Source organism: Solea solea, chromosome 15 (genome assembly GCF_958295425.1).
Source record: "Solea solea chromosome 15, fSolSol10.1, whole genome shotgun sequence".
Classification (NCBI taxonomy): domain Eukaryota; kingdom Metazoa; phylum Chordata; class Actinopteri; order Pleuronectiformes; family Soleidae; genus Solea; species Solea solea.
Window position 1 is genome coordinate 12,941,818 of NC_081148.1, and position 23,157 is coordinate 12,964,974.

The 23,157-nt window shown below is 40.7% G+C and overlaps 2 protein-coding genes across 2 annotated transcripts; one reads left to right on the forward strand and one right to left on the reverse strand.

The window, feature by feature from the left end:
- Positions 1-430: 430 nt before the first annotated feature.
- mcmbp (minichromosome maintenance complex binding protein) lies at positions 431-9,077 on the forward strand. Its single transcript, XM_058651174.1, has 16 exons — positions 431-628; positions 1,631-1,722; positions 1,822-1,962; positions 2,050-2,091; positions 2,602-2,691; positions 2,980-3,118; positions 3,732-3,877; positions 4,704-4,801; positions 4,878-5,050; positions 6,150-6,273; positions 6,396-6,513; positions 6,803-6,968; positions 7,119-7,252; positions 8,123-8,290; positions 8,408-8,496; positions 8,640-9,077. Exons 1-16 carry the CDS (start codon positions 568-570, stop codon positions 8,764-8,766), a joined length of 1,908 nt encoding a protein of 635 aa, XP_058507157.1. The 5' UTR covers positions 431-567; the 3' UTR covers positions 8,767-9,077.
- Positions 9,078-9,402: 325 nt separating this feature from the next.
- Positions 9,403-23,157, reverse strand: inpp5f (inositol polyphosphate-5-phosphatase F). Its single transcript, XM_058651910.1, has 20 exons — positions 22,347-23,157; positions 19,959-20,039; positions 19,413-19,549; positions 18,672-18,800; positions 18,383-18,550; positions 18,210-18,266; positions 17,689-17,887; positions 17,303-17,482; positions 16,926-16,993; positions 16,102-16,226; positions 15,909-15,986; positions 15,604-15,724; positions 15,255-15,383; positions 15,001-15,118; positions 14,703-14,901; positions 14,466-14,537; positions 14,307-14,380; positions 14,037-14,165; positions 13,847-13,934; positions 9,403-13,224 (listed from the first exon to the last, which is right to left on the reverse strand). The coding sequence occupies exons 1-20, from the start codon at positions 22,441-22,443 to the stop codon at positions 12,072-12,074; spliced, it is 3,402 nt and encodes a 1,133-aa protein (XP_058507893.1). The 5' UTR covers positions 22,444-23,157; the 3' UTR covers positions 9,403-12,071.

The following is a 23,157-nucleotide window of genomic DNA, read 5'->3' on the forward strand; positions in this document are numbered from 1 at the left end:
TATAGAAAACCACAGAGCACCGGGCTGCAGCTGTCAAAGACAGCTAGTGACTGTGACACGTAAAATTAACAATAGACACCAAAGACAATGAGAGATTTTGGGAGCAAAATAAAAGACAACATATGTCAAAAAATAAAATACGTTAAAGTCATTACAGCCTTTTGGTTGTTAACGGGAGATTGTCTTTAAAGGAAACAAAAAAGTGTTTGTTTCTTCTCTTCATAAATATGAAACTTTGCTAAAAAAAACCATTTTGATTGCTAAATACTCTATAGATACTTTAGGAAGCCAAAAACTACATTTTTAAACAAAAATTCAAAGTCACAGATGATATAATCCAGAATAAATCTACAGCTCAGGCAGTAAGTGTGTTGTCTCCGTGCATCCGGCGGCGGCAGGTCACTGTGAACCAAACAAACCCACTCCGGTCTTTGACTAGTGACGCAAATTTCCCGCCCTCACTTCTGCGGTCCTATACGTGTGGAGAAAGAAAGTCAACAAAGTAGTGATTTCCCCACGTTGTATTGTACTTTAACATATTTTAACTTTCCACGCCGCTGGCTAACGATGCCCTCCACACACACAGACTGGATCAACAGTCCACTGGCTGTCGTTGAAGAGATGTTTGGTAAGAGACAAAACCGGAACTTCTCTCCATGACAGCTAACGCGTGAAGCTAGCCTGTTAGCTCTGTGCTAACTGTCGTGCTCAAAGTGTAGCCGCAGTTCTTCTGCTCCTGAAGTAAAAAATATGAAAGTAACATTTTCTGCGGATTATAGAAGCCGCTGCTGCTTTAATGTGACATGTCACACACGTGTTTACACGAAACACAGATGTTTGTTGGAGCAATTTGATGTAAAGAACCGTCCGCACACATCAACACTGAAAGCATCAACGTGGTGCGTTCACGGACCAGTCAAGAGCTTTAAATCATGTACTTAGTGAACATGAATGACTGCAGTGCACGTGCTTTTATCTAATGTAAATTAAAGACACATCTGTCCTCAAACGCAAGAGGTAATGTTTTCTTATGTAGTAATAAAGTGGTCAGTATGATATCATCCCTTATCGGGAAAAGTGGTGAATTTCTATAATCGTGTTAATGGGTAAATGAAGAAAAACATCAATATTTCACGAGATTGACTTGAAAGCTCCCCATATAGGCACAGTAGAAATAGATAATAGACGATCTATTATCTATTTCTACTGTGCCTATTGGGAGCAGCATATTTCCTCATGACATATTAGTCATTCATTCATCATCTATGACCTTATTAAATAATTTTTCATGAATACATTTGTTTTTTCTGCGTTGTCTCTCACCACCGTAATATTTTTTTTGAAGAATCTTTAAAAATTGATACATTAAACACGTTTTTAGTTATCGCAATTATATTGTTCATTTTAAAAATCGTGTGAAACTAAAAGCAATGTTTTTATACATGTTGTTTCTGCTCATAATAGTTATTTTAATATAAATGATAACATTTCTTACTCAGATTGATGGATACTAATAGAATTTTCACAACAAAAATGCATACCATACGTCTAATATTTATTCTGTTATTATGCCCATTCCTGTTCATTCAATTTGAAGATAAGTAATAACCAGCTTTTACTGATATTTCAGCTGCTTCCCAGAACAGTCCAAACTCTGGATGGGAGGCAAAAGCGGTTGAATTCTTCAAAGAGCAGCTGAAAGAGAAGGACGCTCATATTTCGGTAATAAATGCTGCTGTGTAACTTTTTCAGAAAGTGGTGCAAAAATGTGCAGCCTGTTTCAGCACATTCACAATCACAGCCTCTTCTGTTCTGGTGCAGGTTCCGTCGTTGAACGACGTCCCTTTGCATTACCTGAAGCCAAACAGCCTAGTGAGATTTCGTTGTTTAATCCAAGACATGTTCGATCCAGAGTTCTACATGGGAGTGTATGAGACTGTTGATGCATCAACAAAGGCTAACGTAAGTGTGTTATTTTCCTCATCTGTGCTGCTCTTTGCATAACAGCAGCCATCCCATCATCTCATTTTACTGTCTGAATATCCCCAGGTGCTGAGATGTGGGAAGTACAAAGATGTGACAGAGTGTGGGGTATGTGCATTTCTGTTTAATCAATTAAAGCCGTGGTTCTCAAACTGTGGTACAGGCTTCCTCTGTTGGTACTTGGAGGAAAATCAGAAAATACTGTTTATACCAGGGTAATGTGATCAGAGTGGAGTTGAAGATTTTTTACCAGGTGAAAAAATTAGACAAATGGCAAAAAAATAATAATAATTAGAGTCGCTTTATCTCTTGCTCAGTTTTATTCTAATTTCACTATACCAGTGTGTGTGTGTGTGTGTGTGTGTGTGTGTGTGTGTGTGTGTGTGAAGTATATGTGAGGAAGAGGAGGATGTTGAAAGAGCAAATTGTCTTATTATGCGTAGCTGACTTTGCTCGGCCTATTTACACCACTGTATTTTAACATTGGCAACAATGGTGTTTTCTCAGGTGGAACTTGGTATAAAAAGTTTGAGAACCACTGAATTAAAGCATACATAAATGCATCAGCTGAGCTTCAGCTTTGCCATTAACAATACTTATGCTTTCATTTATTTCCAGGTGGACTTTAACTCCTCGAACACTGTGACTGCCGAGAGACAGACTTTCTACTGTGTGCCAGTCCCTGGAGAAAATCCCTGGCTGAAGGAAATATCCTCATTACAAATTATAACACTTGTGCCATCAGGCACATGTGAGTTTCGGTTGAAATCAAGGATTGTCTGATGGAACAGAGCACTTTCTTTTTAAAATCAGATTTTTAAACTCTGTTTCTTTTCCCTGGACTTTAATTTTATCCAAAATTGTATTAGTTATGAGAAATTTAGTTGTTTGTTGTTTTACCTTGCATGTGATGATAAGCGTATTATATCTTGTATACATGATTCAAGTGCCTGACTTCAAATATTCCCCCTCTAGTTTTCCTTAATTCTGTAACACAGCTATGCCAGCTCCAGCCAAGCAAGAGTGGTTCCTTCCACCTCATATGTGCCGAGCAGACAGAAGCGAAGCTACGAGGACGACGACGACGACATGGACACGCAGCCGCAGCCGCAGAAACAGAGGGAGCCACAAAGCGGTAAAGTGCAGATTGAAAGCTATTGAAATTTAAATTTGGCATTGTGTGTTTTGCGTGCACCTAAAATCATCCTGAAGAGCTGAAAGCTTGTGTAGCTGACACCGTCCTACAGATCATAAGTCGTGACCATGGAATTTAGTTTTATTGCTGCTTTCATCAAAGTATTTTAAATAAATTAACATAAAAAGGAAAAGAACAATAGGGTATAAGATTGTCACAATATTAGCAGCAGATAAAATATACCAAAAAATATGTGCATAGTAGGAGATATGATGAATGGAGTGTGATTTTCAAAGCTCCCTGCTGAAATCACGTTTACTGCACTCTACCTCTTTCTACAATGTCCTTCAATATCACACAGCGATGTCCGTTTAGTTGCTGTGAATCTGTGTCAGTGACAGTTCACTGACATTTTAGTGCAACTGTTGTCGACCTATATGTCAGTGAATTAAATGCTGTTCTAGCTGTTTTATTTACTGTTGAAGTTTTGTGTATTGGTATTTGGCACAGGAAGCTTGTAACTTGTACATCAGATAACTAAATTACATGTTACACTCATTACATCATCGTAGATTATTTAACACTGAAAGATTTTGTCTTCCCTCGGCTGCAGGTCCTCATAGTCTCATAGAACAGCAGGGAAACAGCGACTGTAAACGGCAGGAGACAGAAGCTCCGTCCACCCAGACGGCGTCTTCGTCTCATATTGACCTTAATTTCCCGCTGCCTGGAGAAAAAGGTCCTTCCTGTTTAGTTAAGGTATGTTGCATTTTTCCACGCTAACCACCAGGTGTGGGAATCTCGGGGTAACTCAGTTATTCTCTGAAAACGTGCAGTGCACTGATTATGGATCAGCTCCATCAGCAGCATTAAATAGAGAATTACCTTAGTCATGCGGTGAAGAGTCAAGAGTCAGACTTTGGAAAAAAAAGCAGCAATGTTTCTTTCCAAAGTTTGCCAGTTAATTATGTTGGAAATATATTCATAAATTTATACTATACCAATCTGCTGGTGCTTTTTTTGTGTGCGTCCTTTCTTTAAAAGAATAGTGTGTACATTTTAAATGTCTGTGACATTGAAACCATCCAAACATACAAGCCCAATAAATCAGTTTTCTCCTCCGCATGTATACTGGGGCTTGGCAAGTCTTTCTTGATCGGACTGCGGTCGATTGAACTGTGCATGTGAACGTACTGACCATTTTGTTTTACATCACAACTGATTTAGGGTGTGAGATACTGAAATGAATGTCTAAAGAGAACAGTTGGAATACGGACCAGAGTCGTCCTCTCAGAAAGTTCTGCATGCTCATCTGATGCGTGGGGGTAATTGTGGGGTGGGTAGCGACACTGGCAGTGTTTTGGCAACAGAAGTTACACACTGTACCTTTAACTCTTCGACCACTCTATGGCATCAATACAAGCAAACAGGGGCAGATACAGACAGTATCACTGTATGCCAGACTGTTGACTCAGTCAATGTTAACTCAACTACTTTAAGAGGTGATTTGATTTCAGACACGATGGCACCGTTATAAATGCACTATTATGTGTTAATAGGGTTAAACACTGCATACTGTTGGCAGGTATATGAGGACTGGGAGAGCTTCAAACTGAATGACACACTCGAGGTCTATGGGATCCTCTCTGTCAGTCCTGCTCTCAGTGCGCTGGCTGATGAGAAGTAAGACATGTAATTCTGTTTGATTTCCCTCTGCTTGTGATGTGCCAACTCACTCGCTCGCGTCCTGTCCTCACAGAGACGCCTCATCGTCCGTGCTGGACCCCACGGAGAGCATGGAGACGGCAGAGGAGCAGAGAGTGCACAGCCCGCCAGCCTCACTAGTCCCTCGTCTCCATATGCTCTACGCCAAACCGCTGCAACACAACAACCCTCTGCTGCCTTCCTTCAGCTTAACAGACAACAGTGCCTGTAAGGACAACAGTATGAATGCAGCTCAGTGACCATATATGTCCCCCATGTGTATGTGTGACTGTTGTATGGCAGTGTAGATTCTTATTTATGAACAGAATGCTATTGCGCAACATCCCACCAATTTTTTTTATGTTCACTATGTATGATTTTCCATATTCAAACCCAGTGTAATCTCACTGTCAGAAAAACCCAAGGGATTACCATTATAGGTAGGCAATTAATGATTGTTTTCATAGTCTATCGATTATTTTCCCGATCACTTGCTTGGTCCATAAATATCCAAAAATAGTGATCGGTGTTTCGCACGATGATGATCTCAAATATCTTTAATATCTAATTATTAATGACCCATTAATCGACCATCAAATAAATTTAGTTGACACTTAATTTACTAATCCATTAATAATCAATGAATCATTGCAGCCCTGTAATTTGGGCATGATGTGTTAATTAAGTTTATTTATTAGTCTGTCGAGAAAGTGATGTTCATATTCAGGTAATGATTAAATTTATCAAGCAGAAACTCGGCTTCAAATCCGCTTATTGAAGGTCCACTGTTGGCAGAAATTGAGTATATTTTTGCCTAAGTGTGTTTGCTTAAGTGTATAATTTCTGTAAAACAATCATCTCTTGGTTCCCTAACGCATTAGGGGAAAGGGAGGAGTGGGTCTTCTGTTTGTTACAATCCTCATGTCGCTTATTCTTACACACTGGACTTTAAAGAGTGAACTTGCATCCGTTCCATCTTGATTTGATCCAGCAATTACTTTTTTGTTTTGGTAATTAATAGCTTAAATAAATCAGCATATAAAACTAATTGCGAGTTACAGCCATAATAATGTTTGTCTTGACATTCACAGTGTGTGAATGCTGCTCCACATATAGTACACCTTGCATATATAGTCCGTCACATTATCCTTTCGCCCTCCAGCTGTGGGTGAGCAGGAAAACACGGGCTGTTAAGCTGTATGTTGTAAAGTTTTCAAAGGAGAGGATTAATGCACGGAGTGTTTTCCACTGTACATCTTTTATAGAGCACTGCATTTAGTTTCTATAGAGGGACTTCTTCTAACTCTTTGTCTCTTTCCCTCCACAGTTTTATCTTCAACCCTGAGCGAGATGGCCACTATTAGGGCAGAGCTACTCACATACTTCACTCATGTCCTCCTGGGAGATTCCCTGGCTGCCGAGTACCTCATTCTGCATCTCATTTCTAGCGTGTACGTGTCAAATACAAGCCCGGTCTGTGTAAATAACCAACCGACTGCCCTGTCTTTGTTATGTGGCTTCTTTCCAAAGCCAGAGGAGCGCTGTCATTTTACAGTGTTGGATTTCCTTGTAGGTACACTAGGCGAGATATTCTCCCACTGGGCAAATTCACACTGAACCTCAGTGGCTGTCCTACAGTTGCCTCGTACACTGAGCGCCTCTACCAGATCATCCAGCAGCTTGTTCCTTCTGTGAGTGAATTATCTGAATATGAATTACTGCCAATGATGGCACAGTTAACTCCCTGGCAATTAAGTGGAAAATGTAAATGTAATTCAATCATTTCACTTCTTATATTTTGAAATTATCAAGTATCTTTGCATTCATTTCATTTAGAATCAAGATACACCAGTAAAAGTACAGTGTTAACTTAATGGACTTAAACACTGTGATAAAATGCCGTTAATTGCGATGAAGTAAGAAAAAATGAATCATCTGACTGACAGCCCTAGTTAAAGTGTTTTTCCCCTCTCTGTGCAGTCATACTATCTGGGCATGAGCCTGCAAAACATGAACCAGATGCGGTTGGTGCCTAAGAAGGACTATGTGGCTAACCGCCTAGTGAGTGGAGCCTTACAGCTGGCCAGAAACACTTCCCTCTTCCTGGATGAAACCAAGCTGGAGCAGGGACAGCTGGACCCAACAGGTGACAATTCTAGAAACCACAACACCGAGAGGACAATCTCTGTAGTTTAGTGGTCTTGCTGCATCGTGCGAACACTGTCGGCACAAATAGTTTGATCGAGTCCACACTAACCACATTTTGTTTGTGTGTGTGTGTCTGTGCGTCTTGTAGGTGTGCGTAACGTCACGGCCCTGGGCAACTTGATCTCGTGGCAGAAGGTTGATTATGACTTTAACTACCACCAGATGGAATTCCCCTGCAATATTAACGTGCTCGTCGTCTCAGAGGGCCGCTCGCTACTGCCGGTGAGGACAAAGAGTGATGAGGAGTGCAAAGACAGGGGGAAAACTCACCCCCACCCACTTCTGTCCCCTCCATTCAGCCAACACCCAAAAAAACTGATAGCAGCTCTACCCAGGCCTCTCTGGTATGGCTGGAGGGTGGGGTAGGGAGGGGGGATGTGTTTCCTCCAGCCTATCCTGAGACCAGGCTATGTCAGAACACTGGAGCTTGTTTCCAGCCAGCGTCACACTGTCATCTCAGCTGCCATTGGCTCGCCACAGCTTACCCTTCAGCCGGCGCCTTTATCCCGGGTGTCACTGTTGTGAAAAGCACGAGGAATGTGCTGTGTTCTATTTCTGTGCGTTGGGCTAATGGGTTGCTATGACGGCAACTGTGTGCCACAGCAGCAATCCAGGGAGAGGCGTCGGGCCCGGGCCATTTATTAGTTCATCAGCAAAGGGCGGCGCGCAGTAAACAGCGCCCGGGGTTGATTAGTCACAAGTACATGTCTGTGTTTACCTTGAACAAAGCGGTCAAGCCGATCAGATGGTTCATGGTCAGCCCAAGGATTTGGTTTGCTATTAAGTTTTGACAATAAGCCAGACTAGTCCTGCACAAAACAGGCAGGAACTACTTTTGCACAGCAACAACATGCAGCTCCTCTGTATAAGATATGAACTTCCAGACAAAATAGAAACTTCTCTGGTGTCTTTAGGAGTTAAGATATTGTCAACTGGACTTTTTATTTCACCACTCGTCCAAAGATGCTTCTTCAAGTCTGGTTATATAAATGTTGTCCAACTGCCTGCATCGTAACTCCTGAAGATACAATGACATAAATGACTGAGAACCTTCACCGACATCATTATCTCTGTTTCTCTGAACCTCCACAGTCAGATTCTCAGGTGCACGTACAGTCTCACGTCGCCCCTCCACACATGGAGGAGTATCTCAGCAGCATCCACATGCATTCACCGACGTCATCACAGCTGAACAAGCTCAGAATCTACCTGTGTGTGGCTCGGCTGCTGGACTACAGTATCTCTGATGAAATGACAAAGGTGAGGTGTGCTGTAAACTCTGAAAGTTATGCAGCTGTCCTTTATGTGTTTAGCAGGCCTGTTTATGATTGTTTAATGAGCAGTCCTTTAATGCTTGTACTTTTCTGGTGTCCTCAGTCAGTCGAGGATGACTTTGTAGACATGAGGAAGGACGACCCCCAGAGCATATCTGCTGAGGACCTCCACAAGATGCTCATTGTGGCAAGGTAGGCGGTGGTTTATATTCATAGAAGTTCCTCGATGTGACATTTCTGTGCTGATGTATTCTGTGAGATTAATATCAGCCTGGAAATTGTTCTTTAAAAGAAACAACAATAAAATATGATGACAATGGAAACTCTGTCCACAGGTTGTTGTCTCTGAGTCTGGGACAGACTTCTTTGTCCAGAGACACCTGGCTGAAGGCCAAACACATCGAAGCGCAGCGTAGGAGCCGAATGGAGCAACACAAGTGTGTCAATGGCAATGAGCCGTGACCACGTAATTTAAATTTCTTTTTGATAAAAACAGGTTTGTAATTAAAAAATGGTTTCAATATGCCACCGTTGCATTCGGCTTTTTCTACACTAGATTGAAAGTATTTTATTTTCTACTGGTGGATAAATGGTATTAATGGATTGTTGTAAAGCAACATCTCAGTGTTGTTGGTCACATTGTTGCCTTACCTGCACAGCCTGTTGTGGGTTCATGCCAGCAGTTTTTGACAGTGTGACGGACCAAATATTCTGTTTGACAAAATATTTTTTTCCTTAATATGTAAATAAAAGAGTTGTGCTCTAGATGATCATTTCTTATAGTGTAGTTTCTTCTTCTTGATTCAGTGGCCATTGAACAGCTAAATTAAGCAAACACTTAGTCTTTGAATTTCTGTGATTTTGGTTTCCAATGATGGAATATTTTTTTGTCAGGTTTGTATGATTTTCAGCTGAAATATTTCATCCATCAAGTTATTTAGGTGTTCACTTAATATTTTAAGTTGCATAGTTGCTCATCTATCTATAACACACGTGCATGCAGTCTTCTCGTGTGTACTTTTTAATCTAATGGTTGTATTTTACTAAAGAAAACCTGTATTGTGCATTATCTAATCAAGTAACACAGCAAAAAAGGAATAAGAATAAATAGGATACTTTAATATACAATACAATCTCAGGACACTGGAAATCAGTGACAACAGTCAGTTGGTAAAGAGGAGAGACATGACCACAAACATTCAGATGAGATGGATGGTGCTAATGTTAGAAAATGTGCTTCAACAGTGCAAATCAAATGCTTCAAGACCTCTAGTCACATGATGATATGTCACGGTGTGGGGTCGACCATAGACAACAAATTAGGTGGTGGTTACAAAAGCAGTTAATGTAAAAACAAAAGGTTAAGGGGGGGAATCTCACCCAGCAAATGCAGGATTACATCTAACTATGTCAGCTTTTGCATATAAAAACCAGACACCTGCACTGTGACACTGAGGTCTCTGTCAGGAATGTTGAAGATCACCGTTTTCTTTTTCTTTTCATACATATAACTTGATACAGCCAGGACAGAATAATGTGTCTCTGCTTTGAGAACTGCTCCAGTGTTTGCAATCCTGAAGGGAATTTTAAAAACAAAAATAACACCTCTTACCCTCTTAATTAAAACGTTGCATTGCATCTGTCACCTTAAAGCTTTGGCAGCACCACACACTATCAGCAGGTTCAATAACTATATAATCTAGCACCCACAAAGCAGCCAAGGCTACAGTCTCACTTTATACAATTTTAGTCAGATATAATATACACTTATTCCACATCTTATCTGCTGGTGTGCACGATGAATGCAGAAAAGAGGCAAATGTTACACAAGATACAAATGTTGACCATTTACCTTGGGATATTTCAGCTCAAAGCAAAACAATTACTTACTACAATAACTTTTATTGAGTTTCACCGAATGACAATCTGTAAAGTTTAACAGGGGCTAACTGAGGCAAAACATCACTTTTAGAAGTTAGGGGAAAAAACGTATATAACGTAATGTTTACAGTTTCTTACTACATAAATATAACTAGGGTTCGGCAGCAAACAATCCTAAACGCCAGCAGCAGTGATGTTTCAACCTGCACGTGTCTATGGAGAATGCATGAGCCAGCACATGAAATATCCCAAGATAAAGCCGAATGACATACAATAACCCTGAACATGATTTTTTTTATACAGTACACCAAATGTAACATGAAAGAATGGACTTAAAAAGGTAGATTTTGACATAAATACCTGATAATATACTTAATCCCACTTCAAGTCCCTGTTAAGGCAAATATAATTGCAGTTTGGGGGAGTGCATAAAGCGTCAGTGTTTTATATAAGTGGGTGGGTGCAGCTGCTTCTATACCTACAAAATGCTACTCTCCCATCCATTTTCGAACATGCAACGTCAATATACAACGCTGGCTTAGGACTCGGTTCAAACAAACCATCATCAAGTTGTCATTTTCATAATAGTTCTTTCTATACACAATCTTATCAAAACTCCAACCAGCAGTTTTCCGTTTTTTGTGATTATCGCCGACAGTACTGGGTGTTCCTTTCAAAATATAATGCTCCTCAAACCTCTAAACATATTAGGTTGCCACCCTACTATACACAAAAAAGCTCAAGGGACGGCTCTACTCAGGGAACAGTTAAACATACAATACTCACTGTACATATCAACAACCATGATACTCCAAAGGTCTTTGTGTAGTCATAATTTCTATTTCTAATGGTATATCTTGTTATGTTCCACTTGACAACATTGAATTACATAGGATAACTACGTACAGTATGTCGCCTGGCTAGTTTCTGAAAGCTATACAAAGTTAACATAGAACTATCCTTTGGGAATCACAAAAGATATTTGGTCAGATTCTACAGCAGTAACATTAACAAACTGAACGTTGTTGTTTTTTTTAACGAGGTCTATATCACAAGTGCCAACAGGTGACAGTTGGTTGTTCAACATGCAGCTGATCTTTACCTGCCATGTTCATATCAGTCGTTTTACATTAACCTCACATGCAAGCATTGTGGGTAATGAGTCATCAGATCAAGGACAGCGACATGTTTACATGCACAAAAAAGTACATGTGTAGAAAAAAGTACAGAGTTTACAAGGTCTTAAAAACCTAAACTCTCCATTATTTCCATAGTTTTTTAAGGTAATTAATCATAAGGACAGCATGTTATTATGACAGGAGAATAAATCGATTGTAACTGCATACAGTTTTCAATGACACATGGGAATTTTCACACATTTCCCAAATACTTCCAACATTTGCCGTACCTATGCCATCTTTATACTCCACTCACATTTACATCATGTGTAGGATAGCATAAAGGGACGAGAGGGAGTGTTCTCTTGAGAGTAAGATAATTCCTTAATTATTTTTTGGGGATGCCACCGGGTGCCCTTCCTGACACAACTCTACTATTTATCCGGGCTTGGGGCCGGTACAACAAATAACCTCCAGAGGCTGGGGTCAATTTAGTCTCCAATTAACAATCAGTAATGGGGATTGGGTACCTTCCTTAGTGAGACCTGGCGGGAACACAAACTGGCAACCCTTCAGCCACATGCCACTTGGTTATGGGCTTCAGTTTATATTTGAAAATTCGGAACAATAGCCGTGAGTATGGACCATTTTAGATAAAGGGTAAATTTGACAGTGCATTTCTTGGCTGAGTAGCGACTCTATGTGCACACTTTTGCTACTGCTACCATACAGGAAGTTTCAACATGTTGTACGGCTACAAGGAAAGCACTAGATCTGAATGATCCTGGTCTGGCACTGGGTAAACATTGCCTTCAGCTCACTCTCTTGGACCTCAGTGACGGTGTCTGGTTCGGGGCTCTTCTGTACCTTTGCCACAGCAAAGTTGATCCCTTGGGTGAGTCCTGCCTGGGTGAGGCTGGCCACCTGGACCATGGAGCTCTTGATCTTGGCAAAGGGGGAGACCACTCGACTGCTGTTGCTGTCTGCAGGTGAAGGGCCAAGGCTGCCCTCCATCTGTGAACCGAGACTCCTCTGAGAGCCTCCTGAGACCGCAGAGCTGGGCCTCTGTACAGGAAGGAGATTGGAATTGGAGGTAGCGGACTCAACATCTAGCTGAGAAGGCCTGGGGAGCTGGGGCTTTTCCTGTAGCTCAGAGTTTAGCTGCTTGTCTGAGTTTGCTGGGGTCCTATTCTGTATAGGCACAAGAGGGTTGACTGGAGGTACAGAGGCTGGTGGATGCTCCCCAAACACCTCAACAGGTTTGGTCTGTGCATCCTGGACAAACTGGTGGCAGTAGGCATCAATGGGAGTACCAAAGTCAATCAGAATGGCTTCTTCGGCCACCGAGGCAGCACCTGGAGACTTGTCGTCGCTGACTACAGAGGAGCTCTCCTGCACCTCGTCACAGGCAGTGACGTGGATAATGGAGGGGATATTTAGCTCCACGCTACCAATGGACTGGGAGCGGCTGCCCAGTCGAGGGTTTGATGCTACAATGCCACAGCTGGGCAGCACATAGTCCACATTTTCCAAAGAACCAGAACAAGGGTGATCTGGGTCAGAATTATAGGAATCCGAGTCATCTGACATTTCAGAGTGCTCGTCACCAATGTCTTTCAGGGATCCTGTGCCAGGGTTGTCTGATGTTTCCAAACTGCTGTCTGACTTCCACAGGTTGACATGCATAGTTGGTTTCAGGAAATTGACTTTTACATCAGGCTTGGAGAAGTTGCCCAGCTTTCCAAGCGGCTTGAAGGTGCCAATGTTTACGTTCGTCTTGGTCTGTTTCACTTTCTGATTGAGAGAGGAGAATTTGTTGAGGAGGAAACTTTTGCCTTGTGCCAAACCAGAGCTTCCTTGAACCTGATCAGAGGGTTTGTTTTGGATCCCCATTATATCTTCATGAGGTCTACTCTGTCGCCTGGAACACAAACAACATAAGTAAGGAAAAACAGCTCATGAAACCGACTGATCTTCCTTACATTAAAAGGTCCAGTGTGTAACACTTAGGAGAGTTTATTGGCTGAAATTGAATAAACTATGCATAAGCATGCTTGTACAAGTGTATAATCACTTTAAAGCTCCAGTGCGGGACTCCGCTGAGTAATTACAAAAACACTGCCAGCGTATGTACATGACGAATGTCTATTTGATCCCACAACCCCCCCTCTCCTCCTCTACCCAGTTGCAATAAGCTTTATCCTGTCAAACTGCTGAACAACCAGTTTCTTTTTTTAGCAACAGAATCATTGCAGACATCGCGCTTTACTAGTGCTATGTAGCAGCTGTGCTTCCGCCGTGCCTCCGTCAGTCATGATGTAAAGCAAATCACTTCCTGTGCACAGTTTAAGAATGTCGGCAGGCAACACAAGAACACACAACACCACTATACTAACAAACCCAGACAAAGTCATGTGGCCGCCGTAGTTAATTTGTTGCTATCTTCAGTCTCACCATTAGATGTCACTAATTCTTACACACTAGACCTTAACATCTTGAGAAAGACAGATGAATGCTACTTATTTGAATGACTAGCTACTCACCTCTCAAGCCTCTTTTCAACCACAAGCAGGTCCAACCCCGTGGCCTGTTTAGTTATGCGAAGCATCTCTGCTATGCACTGCAACGTATCTGAAATATGTCACAATGTAGGTTTCAACAATTTCAGTGATGTAAGAATTTTCCTTTCAGCAGGCTTAGAGAATTTAAAGAAGCAAGTATATGACATTGTACCTTTTCCATCATCCTCAGGATTTCGTGTCGCTGCTCTCAGTGTGTGAAAGTACCCACTTGCCTCTTCGTTCCTGTAATGCAAACGCATACAACAGAACTTTGGCTTCCCAAACAGAGTAGGCTCTGGACCTGCAAAATAAAACACAATTTTTAACAATGCACATTTGTTGCATGAATCATAATTGACAGCACACTTTTGGGAAGTGCCGAGTGAGTCATTTGAGTAAACGTAAAAGAATCCTCACTTCTCCTTTGAGTCTGACTTCTTACCAATTTCAATCTTTTCCAATCCCTCTAAATTGAGGCGCTGGTATTGGTTGACTTTATCTGCTTCTTCGTCATAGCTACAAGAAAAGAAATGCAAGTGTAAAAGAATTCACAAGAGCTATGACTGAAGAGATATTTTGGCAAACGTAAAGTGAGGCTTACTAAGCAATGTAGTACGCTTTGTCAGACAGAAGCAGCAGGACATCCACATCTTTGTTAGTTGCATCAATAAGGCTGGGGGGAAGCACAGGAACAGTACCATGAAAAAGATAACTTCACAAATTACTAACAAAGTTGCTCAGTTGGTAGTTGTAAGTTAACCCTGTGGAACTATCAGCACTTATATACAAATCTTTCTTACAGGAAGGGGTCAGGAGCTAGCAAACATGGAGAACTAACCTCATGTCACAATTAATGAGCGCCCAACCACCATGGAACTTCTCGTCATCTGGCAGCAAAAGCTGCATGTACGTCTGGAGCAGGAGGCTGACCTGCTCCTGGGCTCCTCTTTGGCTCTCTTTCTCCTTCTCCTCATGCTCCTTCTCTTTACTGAAGATGGAGTAGAGGTCCTCAGTGACTGGCAGGCCCATCATTAGGTCTGCATAGAAGGGCAAATGATTTGGGGAATAAACGGAATGATTATAGGACAACCTTGTATATGTAATATAGCCATTATATTTGGTTCGTTTTTCCATACCAATGACTGCTTGTCTGTAAGCGTCCCTAAAACGGTTCAGATAGTAGCGGTTGGCCGAGTTCACACCATCCTTCATCACACCAGCCAGTTTCCGTTCCCCTGTCCTAGTGAAATCTCCCTGAAACAGATGAGCCAGTGTCTGTTACACTTTGTGTTTTAACTATCCACTGAACAATCAACTGGGTCAAAAGAAGATGACACACTTGGCTGTGTTTTAAGCAAAAGCTGATTTAAATGTGGGACAGTGACGTTACCTTGAGTGCTGCTGTTCCAGCATACTGTCTGCTAATGGTGTCTCCATTATTGGCCCACATGATCTGATAAATCTTGTAGCACTTGAGAGGCAGGGGCTGCTCTGGAGGCATCACACCCAGTTTCTTCAGCTGCATGAAGAAGTAAAATGTTCAGTGTGAGCTGTTTTGAATTTCTTTTTGCATACACTCATGTCTGTCTTAATTTACAATGAGAAAGGTCAGTATGTTGTTTTAGAAGAAAGCTGTGAAGATACATTGGGACATTAATGGTTATGCTGGTGTGCACACTTGAGCAACATTGCAATAGTGACATTTCTGTTCTTCTCTTTACCTGGGTCTATTCACTCACCTGTTGTTCCATCACTGCCCGAGCAATAGCAGCCTGAACCACATTGGTCCTGTCAAGACAGTCCATACAGTTGACTCTGAAGATTCCGTCCTGTTTGCAGATGACTCCTGCCTGGTCCACCCTGAGAGAGGTACACACACACACACACACATACACTGGATATATTAAAGAGATTAAGGTAATCAAGTTGATAGACATGCATCAGTGCACTGGTGGTTTATAGTGGCTTTCTGTATAAAATCTATTGCTTATATTATTAGAATTTTTCTTGAAAAGACAAGAAAAAATGGTGACATAATACTTACCAGGCCCATTTCATGTCAGTGATGATATCAGAAATTGCATCAGTCAGTGTTTGCACATTCTCAAACCTCATACCTCGGCTAGGAAAAAGGATGCAAGAACCATAAAAAGGAAATAAATACATTGTGGTATAAAATGTTTTTTTTGCAAGTACTTTCACAAAGGAGTTTCACTTCTGAGTGCAGTATGTCTTACCAGTGTTCATGGAAGTCAAAAGAAACGTATGTGAGGTTTGGATTGTTGTAAAGCAGGACTTGCTTTAGATAAGAGTCGCCAATTAGCTTTTCTCGTCCACCTTGATCCACTAAGTTAATGATGACCTGAAGAAGACAAAGTCATTAAGCCTAGTGGATAACACACACTGAGGGCATTTGAGCCATTTCTGCATAAACACTGATCAGAGGACAGACAACAGACAAATGAACAAGCACTTTTAATGGCACCTTGCGGTCGACAACAATTAATCAATTATTTATCTGTTACTAAATGCATCGTCAACTATTTTGATAATCGATTAATTAGAGTGTTTTTTGAGTGCTCTTTCGGCTTCTTAAATGTGAATATTTTCTGTTTGTGTTGCTCCATATAACAGAAATCATTAAAACTGAATAATTTTGGTTTGAAAGAAAAAAAAGACATTTACATTTTTCAACATTTTATGACACTTTAAGGACCAAGCAACTAATCGATAGATTAATCAATTATAAAGATAATCGTTAGTTACAGCCCTACTACTGTTACATTTGCAAACTAATGAACTAGCTAGGTGGTATTGTGTGTAGTCAAAGATCACAATAATGGAATAATAATAAAAAAACAACAAAAAACAATCTTGTCAGGATGATCTTGGTCTAGTTACTACATGAAGAACAAGGTAGTTCTCACAGTTATTATGACACCAGTGGCAAAAAATGTTGTTAGTTTACAGTGGTAGTACATTTAAAATAACAATAACAATAACTCAAGACAGATGCATGAAAACATATACCCAAGCATACGCTTGGGGGAATTTGACTCACCTGTTTCTTGTACAGGTTAAGCTGTTCTTCAAAGTGAGCAGCAAAGTAAGACATGGTCTCCTTCTCTCCTGAATCATTAGAAACAAATGTAAATTGTTTTCATACAACTGAAGTGTTGTCTTCTGTTTCAGTAAATATGAAGCAAATCTAACTTTTCAATTCACAGCAAAGTCCTCAAATCCCAAGTTAAAACGTACAAATAAGTTCAGTGACAGGATAACTTTATTTGGCTGATATGTTAGTAAAAGGACTGGTAAACCCCAAAGAGCCTGTTAAGCATAACAAAAAACGGTGAAGGTGCACAGCCTATTGTACTCAAACACAGCCTGTGAAACACTTTGTTAAGGCTCTTTGGGAGATAATGCAGCTGCACTGACCTTTCTCTAAGCGTGGCCGGGGATTGTACCGATATCCTGCCTGACTCCAGAAGACAGGCACAGAGCCACGAGTCTGCACAAAAGACAGAGTGTGACTGTGCACATGGATCAGCTGCTCTGTCTCCACATAGTTAGCCACATGGCCGTCTGTATCCACTCCTCTACGTTTGTACCGCATCCCTTTGGGCAAGGAGAAAACATCAACAACCGGGTTATTTATATCACAGATGGAGACATAATTGTCTTCCAAGGATTACATGTACAAGCTTTTTGAAAGAAGAGAAACAAGTCACATTTGCATATATCCTAATAACAGAAAAATGACCCACACATGTAAACTGAATAACAGCTCAAGCCTAACTATCTTCTAGGCCAAGATGTTCTACCTGCACGGTGACGGCTACGTCTGGAGATCAGAGCCACAGTGAAGCGAGGATGGATGTCATCAACGCAGGTGACCTCCTGGGGCGGGGTCTCAGGACTGCTCCTCTCCTCATCTGATGTGTCATTATAGTTCACCACCAGTTCCTCCACTTGCACAAACCCCTGGATAACTGGTATCACCCAGTGGTCAACCTCTGGGACCTGGACCAGTCCAATGTTAAAAAGAAGAACAGTAGAACAAGGAGATTCAAATCCTGTTTGCCAAGCTGATAAGAAAAGCACTCTACATTCAACCAACTAAAGCAGATAATCGTCAGTAAGTGAGAGTATTTTCATATGCAGCTGACAATCTGAACATCTAACTGTCACATTTACTTAGCAGGCTATTGCTGACTTTAAATAATAGTGTATGACTTTGTCAGCATTTGTCAAAGGATCAGTCTGGGCTTTTATTCAAATCTTAAAATAGATGAACAACAATAAGTAGTACAAGTCTGTATTTCTGTGTGGAAAACGCAGTTACCTGAAGGTCAATAAGGTCCTGGATCATGTATTTATTCCAGAAGAAACGATCATCCACCTTTGACAGAGATGAAAATAGTACAGTCAGATGTGAAGCTGTTCCACAATCTACATGTGAGTGTAAAAAAAGTGAAGAAAATAACTCAAATATTTTGTATAATTTTATTTACAAACCTGTTTCCATAGGGGTAAACTGGTCTTTTCCGAGTCTCCTTGACGCTGCACACTATTAGTCAGATCATAGGTCAAGCTATAGTAAAAGGAGTCGGAGTCTATGAATATCTTGTACAGCTCATCCAGCAGTCTCCTCTCCAAGCGCTCCTTCTCTTTGTTTTCTTTGACCTGAAAATCAGGGGATGGTTGAAAAGGTGAAGGAAGCAAAAGCTTTTAAAGTAGAAATGTTTGGAAACTGTGTGTAGTTTTAAACATGAAAGAAAACATTTTATTATACGAACAAAAATACCTTTTTTTTGATGGGCACAGCCACATTAGATTTGATCTGACTAAAAGTTTTCATTAAAAACTTTGACTCATCGGGAGACTGGGCCAGTTTCTCTGCTTTGTCAATACCAAAGTGATGCTTCTTGCACAGCTGGAGAGAAAATATTGTATTACACCAATGTAAATACACATATTATCAACATGATTATGATCATTTACCTATTCTACCATCAAATTATGTAATCGCTATATTTGGTATCCCCTTATGGTGGCATACTACTACTACCTACTATACACAGCACAGCAAGAAACTCCGTCTTCAGTAAACACTCACGAGTACACTGGTCTACAGGAGTTCTAGACACAAAGGATGCTGACTGATCACTCTGCAGTACAAAGACAGTATATAACAGGATGGGATCCAAGTCTATTATAGAATAACCATCCTCTGTAACTACTCACTTGAAAATATTCTGTCTCACCATCCATGATGCCTTCCTGAAACACCGACATCTTAGCCATCATTCAACTTCCTCTGTGATCTATAATAGCAGTTTTATGCCTGCATTTAATTTTCACTCTAAATGTGATTCATCCCTTAATTAAAAACAGCTACAGTACATCTCTTTCTGTATCTCAATCATCTTCAGAATGAATCACAAAAAACATGTTATGTATAATGATCGTCAAGCCGATTGAGTACATTAATTAAAACACAACTCCTTAATGCTGTTTTCTCATCTACAGTGTATTGTGAGCACACCTCCAGCTCAAGCTCCTGGGGTTCTTCGTCAGAGAGAGGAATGACAGCTATCTTGGTGATCTTGTAGACTTTGTGGTTGCCTGGTAAATGGCCCACCAGAGCTTTCTGGCGGATTAATACAAGACCGAGAGGAAGATCTGCCAAGATGAGAAGGAAGAAGAAGGAGGAGCTGAATCATGGGTGCAGAATTCCTCACATTCTGAAAGGTGTGAAGAAAGCAGCTGCACACACACCATTATAGATTTTTTTTTCTTTACATAAGGCCACACAAGACATCTAGTAAATACATTTAAACCATGTTAATCCATTTGATTAGCAAAGGTTTTGTTCAGTTACTTGTGGAGGGTTATTATTTCAAACATCCTCCCTTTGGGACTACAAAAACAAACAAAACCAGACCCACTCCTGTTCATGAATGCACTAGTATGCAAATGTTTTTACAACTTCAAAATAGAGGCTGATTTGGTAAGTCAAGTGTCCAGTGCACACAGATGGAAATCATTGGCAAGAATGTGTCCATTTAAAGGTTCGCCATTCTCCACTTACCTGTGTGAAGCTGTATCTTTCCAATGAGTCCTTCCACCAAACCCAAACACACTGGATTCCATGCCAACAGCAGGTCTGTGGCTGAAATACAAATATGCAGGTGAAACATATCAGATCAGCAAAATAAAACATGCAGACATCCAGATAAGCAAGGATAAATGATTACATATTTGTAAATATTGGACCATGTACTTTCTTCTGCTAAGTAAGTTGACAAATTCAAAGACTTAAAATACACACTTTCTGTCAGAAACAGCAAAATATTCACCCTAAAAAGCTTCATCTACGTGTTAAACCCAACAGAAAGTACATCATGGGGTCATGGTTAGGTGGTTTCCTGCTGCCATTCTAAAATGTTTTCAATTCCCAGTGAAACACCTCAAACACAAAGACTTGGTCTAGAACTTGTAGAACCTGTGGTCTGTAAAACTTTGTTACTAAGAACCCATAGCAGGAGTCAGTAATGACTCAGAATGAGTAACTGGGAGGGAAATAGTAATTATTTGGATTTGGAGATGGATTAAAAATCATAACAGGGAAAACTGGAATAATGAGGGTGTGGGTGTGGCTGTGGCTGGAGAACAGCATATGTGTGGACAATGCCAATGTTTCTTCCTGTTCCACTAGCCAGGGAAATTCATGTACAAGGGAATGTGAAAGACGGTGACTGTTAACGGCCCACACCAGGAGGGTCTCACAGAAAAAAGAAAGTAATACCACAACATGACTCCGAATAAGTACTATCATGGAAATACTTCCCTGTGTGCTTAAGGGAGTAGCGGAAACCCAGTGAGGAGTGGAAACCCTCTTTCCAATTAAATAATGGAACAGTGGTGCAACTAAAAACCTGTTCAGGATGGCTGCACAGCCATACAACATCAAGTGACACACAGGATAACACGCACAGCCTTTTGCAGTGTCCAATGAAAGTTTCCTTTTGGTTTAGCAGTTCTTTCACTTCATGTGGAGATGTTTTACAGCTATTTTATTAATTAGGGAAGCGTGACCATTTCTTTGTCACAACTTTGAGCAGCAGAGGTACTTAACTAATGAAATCTTGCCAAAGTCTAATGCCAAGGAGTGCTTTACAAACCTCAGTAGCATAAACATGCCGTTTTGAATGTGTATTTATTGTACATGAATGCTGTAAATTTAAAGCAGTCAGCTTTTGATAGGCAATGGGAAATATGAAGATTTTCTGTCACAAATTATCAAATAAGATGTATGATGTCATTGCAATAATTGTAAAAAAAAATACACTTTTACTTGGTCCTGTAAACAGATGAAGTCTTTTGTCTATAAACTCCTGTAATTTCATTTGAAAAACAGATAAAGTTAACAGATGTAACCAAACATTACTAAATGACTTGTTGTACTAAGGGTACAAATGTTAAATTAAAAAAGCTATTATCAGGTCATGATAAATAATAAGGTCCTGGGATGACTGGAAAGATGCAGGCTGTATATTGATGAGCAAGACAGCATTTTCATGCCACCCCTGTGAAATATTAACAAATACGCACATTCATAATTATCTAGGTTATAAAGATTGATCACAATCAACCCACTGTGACTGATTTCTTTATATAGTCTCCCATCACTAATTACAGTCAAACAATACCTGACTGTATTATGAGATTAGGACAGCTGTCATAGTGGTTAGTAAGATGATTTTATGATATTTTCACTGCCACAGGGCTTGAACCGAGTAATCTTTACATTTCAAAAAATAATTTAGATTCATTATTTTCTTGATCTATACACATCTTATTCTACAGACTGAAAAGAACATATTTGTTTCTCACAGATCTGCACAAATATCACACAGCAATTACACTTTAAATGTGTTTTTTGAATGCAAATGAGAATAATGATTACGTCAAAATTACCATTTCCTCTGATATTGTGAATCATATCTTATTCCAAATCGTTGAGCCCTAGTGAGTGTCACGTACATCCTTGGTGTTAAGACCGGAAGAGTCAAATGCTTATCTCAGAGAGTAACATTAGAAGTTTGAGTGTTTGGGGTGTTGGCACTGCTAGAATGAAAGCTAGCACGATGATTTCAAGACACAGGAATGACACATAAAGTAATTACTGTCTCGTTGTTACCAAAAAAAGCTGTTTTTTTTTTGTTCAACGCAGCTGGCTCATTCAAAGCGCTCAGATTATCATGACTTTCTTAATATTACACCGGTGAACGAGTGTCAGTGGAGGGGGTGAGGTGTTTTAAACGCATATGCTTATAGTGACGGCACCAAGAGCAAAACGATGTTTGACAAGAGTGAGACAAGATAGTCGACACCTGATATGTGCGCTGTACTTCGACTTAAAAGACGATACGTGTTATAGCTACACTAGAGAACGCTGTCGCGTTAACATACGTACCCGGTCTAACCGTCATGGTCCCATCTTTTCGACTGCACCACAGAGCCCGATCCCCGCTCTGGAGAATGTAGTCGTCCTTGGCCTGGAACAGCTCCATTGTAGTCCCTTTATGTGAGAGTGAAACAAACAAACGCGTATCTGGCTTGGCACAGCCAGGTGTAGGTTAGTGTCAACGTCCACGTCTTGACGGTTAGCTGTAGCTACACACGGCTGTGCCTCTTTCCCCCCTACGGGCTGCTGAGCTGCGGTAGCTAGCTACCTAGCAGCTAGCAGCAGCAGCTAATTGCGTGTCGGATTTGTTTACTCCACATCTACGCATGATGGTAATTGAATTTCCTTTCTAATGGAGAGGCATCCCTTCATCCCTTCATCCCTACACGCATACCGGACACGGTGAGGGCAAACATAGATGGATGAGGGAGAAAGTGTCCCACACAGCAGCTGTTCTGTGTGTGTGTGTGTGTCGTAACCGACAGGCAGTTTCCTGCTCCAAACAATAACACGTGATCTATGACTGTCATCAACACACAGGTACACTAGACTTATCTACATTTACTATATGATGTTAATATGCATAATGTAACTTGATTCATAACATGGCAATTTCTTTTGTGAAAGGTCACAACTTGGCACAATCTGGAGTGAATCTTTACCAGTGGCGTACACAGACATTTGGAAGTGCAGGGGCAAAAAGTTAAAAGGGCACCTACTGTGCACTGGTGGGGCATGCACCACTAATACACTTAAGGCAGATATGTCGAAGTGCAACTGGGGTTGCATTTGGATCTCTATATGGACTGCCACACATTAT